The 8,082-nt window shown below is 38.7% G+C and overlaps 1 protein-coding gene across 2 annotated transcripts in view; it reads right to left on the bottom strand.

Moving 5' to 3' along the window:
• Nucleotides 1–1,553: 1,553 nt before the first annotated feature.
• LOC122059971 (translation initiation factor eIF-2B subunit epsilon) overlaps nt 1,554–8,082 on the bottom strand; it is a 23,793-nt gene continuing 17,264 nt past the window's right edge. For both annotated transcript variants that reach the window (XM_042623081.1, XM_042623080.1), the window contains exon 7: nt 1,554–3,215. In XM_042623081.1, coding sequence (XP_042479015.1) covers nt 2,848–3,215 — 368 coding nt within the window. In that variant the 3' untranslated portion in view covers nt 1,554–2,847. The remainder of the gene's footprint in view (nt 3,216–8,082) is intronic.

The following is an 8,082-nucleotide window of genomic DNA, read 5'->3' on the forward strand; positions in this document are numbered from 1 at the left end:
GGAGGTGGTGGTGGTGGTGTATGATGTGGTGGTGGTGGTGGTGTTCCTGGCAGATCCTGTGGGGTGGTGTTGGAGGAATCCCCAGACTGAATGGGACTCTTTCCTTTATCTGCTGCCACCAAACGATCAATAGAAACTTGCATAGATTCCACCATTGTTTTTAGGGACGTGACCATGTTAGTGAGAGCATCAAATTTTGTATCAGTTTCTCCTTTATAAGAATTCAGCTGTTGAACAACTTCACTATTGGCTACCATGGTGATGAGTAACAAAATAGCACTCAAAGAATAATGGTAGAATAGTAAATAACTGAATGCTTAAAGGGCAGGGATAGAATGGGAATTTTTTTTTTTTTTGAAGTTCGAACTAAACCACAAAAAGTATGTCAATCACGTGTGGGATAGGGGTTTGCTGGAAATAAAAATATATGGGACAAAAGGGGAATAAAGGAGAAAGGGAGGGGTATCTTAGGAAACGAAAGATAAATAAAAGGAAAAGGAACAAAAGGGGAATCGTGGGGGTGGGTTTTACCGACCAGAAGTGTCTCCTTCTGGGAGATGGAACCAGCAGTGGGAGTTCGACGAAGGAGGAGGGAGGCGGCGCGACTCCGATGAAGAGATGGGTGACTCGCGACGGCTTCAAATCAAGTATGTCGCTGCCTCTCTCTTCTCATCTCGTCTTCTTTTCTTCTTTTTTCTTCTCGATTCTTTTTCCTTTTTTTTTTTCTTTGCCGTCGGGGACAGAGATGAGCGGCGGCTGCTGTTTGAAGGGAAAAAAATGAGGGAAGAGGGCGGCGGCTGCTGTCGGAAGAGAAAAAAAATGAGAGAGGAGGCGGCGGCTGCTGTCGCTCTCTCTGCTGCTTCTCCGACTTCGTCCGTCGCTTACTTCTGGTTCTGTTTTCTCTCTCTTCTTTTTTTTTTTTTTTTTTTGGACTGAGACTGGAAAAAGTCGATGGAGTTGTGGTTCGGCTTCTCTATTTGCAGCAGTTTTTTTTTTTGGCTGTTCTCTGTCACGGTAGAACCAAAAATAGAGAATGGGAAAAGGAAGAGAACGAAGGAGGATCCTTCGGCTCTGATACCAAGTTGATGGAGAACCCTTAGGGAAGGGAGGGGAAATCAGAGTAGAGATGGGGAAAAGGAGATCACACTCACACATTCATTCAATAATCAAATTGCTCTCTAAATCTTCAGTCGATTACAACCAATATATCGGAAAATAGGAACATGAAATTAGAAACTTAACTAGAATGGAAACTAGCCTAAATTAGGAAACAACTATAAAAAGGAAACCAAAGCAAGGAAATAAATCCTACTCCTACGTTCAAGTCTGGAAATTAAAAGCATGAAATAAAATACTAGGTAAACTACTAATTTTATTTCCAACCCTTGTTGGACCAAAACCCTGGGCTGGACCGGTTCTTCTTGGCTCTTGGCTTCCAAAGCCGGTCATGCTGGTCCAACCAAGAAAGGGCAGCCGTATCTGCATCACACTCTCCTCTCCCTCATCTACTCCATTGATTCACTCTCCTTCCTAACTATTCTCTCCTTATAGTCTTCTCTTATTTTCTTCTTATTTCAGTTGTTGGCTGCTCTAATATATATGGCTACCAAGCAACAAGCACTTGATTTACCAGAAAATATTCTTAACCTGGGCCTGTGCTGCACCAATCAAAACCTCAATTCCAACTCTTGGGATCTTTGGTGGCTGCATAAATCATCCACATATGGCAGGAAAGACCCTCTTTCCACCAAAAGTTCTCCCTCCTCCCCTCATTATCCACAATACAACAGCAGAAACACCCCAGATGGCAGCTGGTGGTGGTGATTCAGTTGTGAGACAATGCCATCTCCATACTCTCCTGACACCAAAAGAAAAAAAAAATTGGCATTCTCATAGGGCAGCTAATTTCAGAAACTTTAAGTTTCAAGGTATTTGAGAAGTATCTTATTCAGAACACAACCAAATCAGAAATTTTACAGTACCTAAATGTTCCCATCCCAAACATTGCATATAATTTCTCTAATATCCACAACTGTTGTGTCAGACATGCACTCATGGGCGCCTCCAAATATAACATGGTCATGGATGTGGCTTGCCTAAACCTGATACGAAGCTTCAACGTGTTCCAACTTCACAGATTCTTTTCAACCATTATATTTTATTTTTAGAGTTTTTTCCGTTGGACTTGCTTTACAAGCATACCCATAATTACATGCATGTATGAGCTGCCCTCGGTCCGACTTACTTATAACTTCCTATTAGCCTAAACTAAATAATATATGATGGAAAGATAAAAGAAGACAGAAAACAGCTTTCCATAATCAAAGCATCAGACATCTCAAAAGTCATAGATTCCTTTCACTCTTGAACAGGAACCTTAGTCAATAAAGCCCAGCCAATCCTAGAAACAGTTTTTTATTTTTTTTTGTGGGGCGGGGGGGGGGGGGCAGGGGTTGCGAGTGACCACTTCAAAAGATTCAGTCAAATGGGGAGGCTACCACAACAATATATATAAATTATTATCATAGAGACAAAAAGACCTGTATTAGCTCATTTGCCAGTTCACAAAATGAGATCAAGTGGGTCAGACAAAACCATGCATCACAAACCAGTATTTTGGCTTGTTTTCACAAATATTGGTTCCAAAAGTGACCCAATAACACAATCTGTTAAAGAGGCCACCCTGGGTTAACTATGAAAAGTACTTGGAATGTTCTACTTTGGAGATATTTACATATCTAGCCATGTCACTGTTGCCAGATTTTGATTGTTGCTCCATCAATGACCACTGTCCACTGACCGTAGATACAATGAAATGATGAATGTCAAAGAAACTGAATATCAAATTTACAATGTTGAAAATAAGTCCGATGAAATCATAGGAAACGAGAGCAAAGAGCTAATTAATTTCCAGATATGAGCATAGCGATATATATATATATATATATATACCTTGAATGATAAAATAACCCCAGGCTCCAGAACAGCTCCTGACTTAATTACCACCCCATCACAAACGATTGCATGCCTTAATTTACAATCATCCTCAATCGTGACATCATTCCAAATATAGGAACCCTCAATTGATACATTGGATCCAATAGTGCAACCTTCGCCAATTACTGAATTGGAGAGTTTTGAGTTGTCCCCGAGTTTTGTGCCCCTTCCAACCAATGTAAAAGGACCAATTTGTGCAGAACGTGATTGCGATATCTCTGAAGAATGTAAGTTCATCAAAATCCAGTAAACATGAAATGCTAAAAGAAATGAAACCAACCATGTAATGTCAAACTAGTACAGCAATATCATTTAAAAGCATGCTTATAATCATGAAAATAGATGATAATTAAACATACCCTAACATGAAATGTTCATCAGACAGCAAAATATAAAAAAAATAAAAAAAGACAGACCAACCTTATCAATACATCAATAATAACTACCTGGTCTATACTGAATGTCAATCCTAAAACTCATAGAACACAAACTCACAGGACAGAAACACAATAACCCTATGACAGAATACAACATCTAAGTACAGAAAAAGTCAAATAAAACAATATCCAAAGGTCAGATGGAACTGAAATTTTAATCAGATATTCCTCTTACTACGGCGATATGTCCGAACATCAAACAAATCCAAGGGTGGGATCTGCTGCAATGGCACAAAACATAAATAACAACCTAGTCTTTCACAGGAAATAGCAACCGAAATAGAACTGATTTAACTCCCAACTGACTAGTCCGATGAACATCAAATTTAAGGAACAAAAAGTGGCAACTTTGAGGAACAATATACTAGAAGAATGAGTCAACCCAAGGGTTGGAATGTTCAAAACAGCAAGTTATTCCCTGCAGCCAGAAATAGTGAGCGACAGAAAAGAATTTAAGAGGCTTAAATAACTTGACAACCAGCACTTGGATGTGGCTGGAAATCAGGTCAAATAGAGTAGAAATCCTGCTGAATATAATATACACTCCAAAATGGGGTTTATACAATGGACTGATCCGCAGAATCAAAAGAACAGAATTAGAAAGTAAGAAACAGGAAATAGAAAGTGAAAGGAGAAATGAGATAAATCCGAATCTGGAGGTTAGATGGGCTCCAAGTACTGGCTGAAGAAAGGTCTAACAAGTGACGAAACCTTCAAAAGATGGGGTCCATGAGTCCATCTAATGGATGGTAGTCTAGAAATAAGGATTGAAGTCTGAATTCAATTAGGACCCCTGCTGGACTCGCAGACTACTGTAACTGAGTACAAGTTGGGCAGACTAGAGGTGACTAGCAACTGAAAACACAGCAATAATAAGGTTAGAAATTAGTACTCAATCAAATAAAAACTAGAATTTAAATCACCTTCAATGGTCACCCAGGCAAGGACTACTTGTCGCTGGAATGAAGAAGAAACAGAATAGAAGATGAACAAGAAGAAAGAAAAAGGAAAGGGAGATGGAAAGATATGACCTGACTTCACCACCAATGCCTACGGTAGGCTCCACCACCTAGGGTTGCTCTTGCTTCACCTCAAGAACAGCAGCTCCATTGACCCATACTATGTTTCCCAAAACCGTGGGATAGGTTCCCTCCTTTATTTATAAGAAAGCAATTACAACTTACAGAAATAGTAACCCAAACCATGTGTGGGCTACTTGATGGCCAAGTAACTAAGTCTTCTTCATTAAAGGAAATAGAAAGCAAGAAATTAGAAAGTCCTACTTACTCATATGGAGAATGTAAATAATAAGAAAGAGGAAGAGAAAGAGAAGAGAATAAGAGATGGCTATAATTTGGGAGTCAGCCATGTGGTTGGGACTACCCCTTCACTCAATATATAGACTAGTTATTACAGAGACATATTACCAAAAAAGGAAACTAACTTCAACTTAGCTAACAACTACCCTAAACCCAATAGGAAACAACATACCATCCCAAGGTACGGAGGTCTATATACACAGGTATGGAGGTCCATGGGTCCATGGCCACCCACAGACCTCCAACCAAAACATGCTCTCATTTACTGTAACGCACCCCCTCAAGCTGGAGCATACATATAGCAAAAGAAAACTCCAGCTTGGACCAAAAAGAACTCCAATCAACCATCATAAAGCCATCAGCAACAAACAACAGCAACACCATAAGCCCTTCTGATGCAGTTGGGCGATGGAAGGGATCTCTTTGATTTGAGAATTTTACTATTTACTTTCCTTTTTGGTTTAGAAATTAGTTTGATAGTATTTTAATTTAGATTTGATTTTTATTTAGTTGCTATAAAGATTAGTTTCTATTTTCAAGTAGTTGCCATTAATTGTCTGATTTTTCCTTTATATTGGACATGTAATCGATGGAGTTTTTAGAGAGATTTGAAGTTTTTTTTGAAGAATTGAAATTTGGTAGGAAAACCATGGCTGTCGTGGGCTATTTTCCCCCTCCCTGATTCTCTGAAATCTTCTTTTCTCACTCTTATCTTCTTCTCTTGGTTATTTTTTTTTTCCTTCTTTGCTTGCTGTCCATGCTCTGTTCTGGGCGGTAATCTCAGGTGTACAAAACGTGTTGCTGAACCTTGAAAACTCATCGATCAGGTTTGAGATTTGGACCGAAGGTTGCTACCTCCTAGGTGACACAAACCCTAGAAGATCTCCTCCCAAGCTTGGTTCTGCTGTGAGAAATTGATCTCAGATTCAGATCTGGCTCTTGCTTGCCGCCTGGAGAAGTTCAAAACTTGTTTTACCTGATTGAAGCTTGTTGTTTGAGAGATCTATCTGCCGGAATCAAGAGACTTTAAGGCTGGCAACCTTCGTTTCGAATTTCAGGTCAAACCAAGCCCTATCAAAGGAGTTCTACCGATCGGAATTTTTTTTCTGTCCGCTGGTTTCTGGTTCTCATGTCAACAAGAAGAAGAAGAACAGGTTTTTCTTTTTTATTATTTTAAAAGAATTTTCCCTGTTATTACAACTAAGCCCTTGTTCCCAAAAGTTATATTCCATTACCCCTTTTCTCTTTGGTAAAATTCAGAATAAGCCTTTGTATTAAAGTTTTAGTTCTAAAACTACCCCATCTACCTTATAATTATTTCTAAGGCCTTGCTTGTTTCTGAAATTACAAGAATACCCTTCAACCATTAAATTTGAGATTTTGGTCATTCTTGTGGGCCATAAGCGATCCGATTTCGGTCCTTGGAACCCGGATCCGCATCACCTTCCCAAAAAGAAGGCACTCCAACAGCAACGAAAACCCTTCCCAAAGAAAGCAGTCCCACATAATCTCAAAATAGAAGTGTAGCATCCAACAGCTATATAAAAAGCCCTTCCCATAGAAGGCACTCCAACAAAATTATAGCACCCAATAGCTACATCAAAAGCACTCACGAGCCTCAAACAGAGATCTCCCCAAATAAACGTCTCATATAAAATTCCACAGATAAATAGGCACCATCAGTTTGTTAGAGACCAAACAACATAAGGTTGCCGACATGGTTTTAAGTATCAGTACGTATAGTACCGTATCGACCGATACGTATCTGTATCGGCCCTTACCGATACTATACATGGGATTTTTAAAATCCTTTTGTATTAATAGGTATCCTACGATACATACCGATATGCACCGATATGATACTCTGAAAAAAAATCGAGGTGAAATGTACGTTCCAATATGTATCGTACGTATCGGTATGTATTGATACATACCGATACAATGTGTTACGGTCATATAATGGCCAAGATGGGTGATTTTCAGAAAAACACGATTTTTGTAAGGGTTTTTGTTCCAAAGTTGCTGGCAGTCATATTTCTCTCTAACTAAAGTGGAAATCAAGGTTGGGAACAAGGATTTTACATTTATGGGACAACTACAAACCTTGGATTCTTAGTGCGATACCCTCAATTTAGTGTTTATGCATAATGCATGTTATCAATAGCTTTTTTTAACAAATTTTTATGCAAAAGTGTGTAAAAAAGTGTTTCTTATCCATTTATGTGTATTTTTAGCGTATCTCCGATACGATACGATACGATACCCTCCGATACGTATCTTAATTTTGGCCGACTGATACCGATACTTTAATCCTTAGTTGCTAAATATACCAAACAGCATCAGGTCATTGAATATAACCATCTTCAAAAGATAAAATAGTTGTTGAGAACACACATGAAAAGATACTTCTTTAAAAGAAATAATCTTAAGCAGACATTAACTTTAATCTGCCCATCACATGTAGCAATATACATAGACAAATAATTTCCAACAACCACCTTTACAAAGGATGATCATCACAAAGAATCCCAAAACCAAGAGCACCACAACAAAATAATTTCCAATCTCCCCCTTACGGTAGCAAATCTGAAGAAATAACTCCAATTACCATGCATGCAAGTACCAATTTTCCAATTAAAAAAAAGTGTAAATGCCAAAATTGAGGCAATCTTGGGCCCACTGAAGCAATAATTTGTCACACATATATACCAATGGCAATTTTGTAATTACTTCATGCAATCCTAGGTTTACAACCCATTAATAACCACAATTATGGGCCCATCCAAGCACACAATAGCCAAAAGGGGTAAATGGCAAAACTGTAAATATCGCAAAGGCACAAAGGGGTGTGGCAGAACTGTAATTAACTTAAAATTCAATCATAAACACAACTCTAAGGCAAAAGGATAAACTGGGAAGAGACAATAAATAAGGACATAAAAGCATAAGAGTAGTAGGCAGGGATATTTCGGGAACCAACATTAAAAATGGGGTAAAGACAAATAGAGTGAGATTCTCTCCCACAAAGAGGAGGTGACGGTGAAGAGGAAGTCTGCTTCCTTACAAAACAGGGGCAGGAATGAAATAAAGAAAAAAGGGTGAGGAATTATAGGCACTCAAATATTAAAAGGAAACGTATGGCCGAGATGATCTCGGGGAGCGTGTCTGGATGCTCTCGACCATCCAATGCTCACTGCACCACGGCACTCATTGCAGAGAATAGCCGCTCGGCGTTTGAGGTCCGAAGTACTTTGGCAATAGGCATTACCTTATTAAATAAACCATTCTATTTTTTATTTTTAATTTATATATATATATATATATTTTTT

Source organism: Macadamia integrifolia, chromosome 13 (assembly GCF_013358625.1).
Source record: "Macadamia integrifolia cultivar HAES 741 chromosome 13, SCU_Mint_v3, whole genome shotgun sequence".
In the NCBI taxonomy this organism is placed as follows: Eukaryota; Viridiplantae; Streptophyta; class Magnoliopsida; order Proteales; family Proteaceae; genus Macadamia; species Macadamia integrifolia.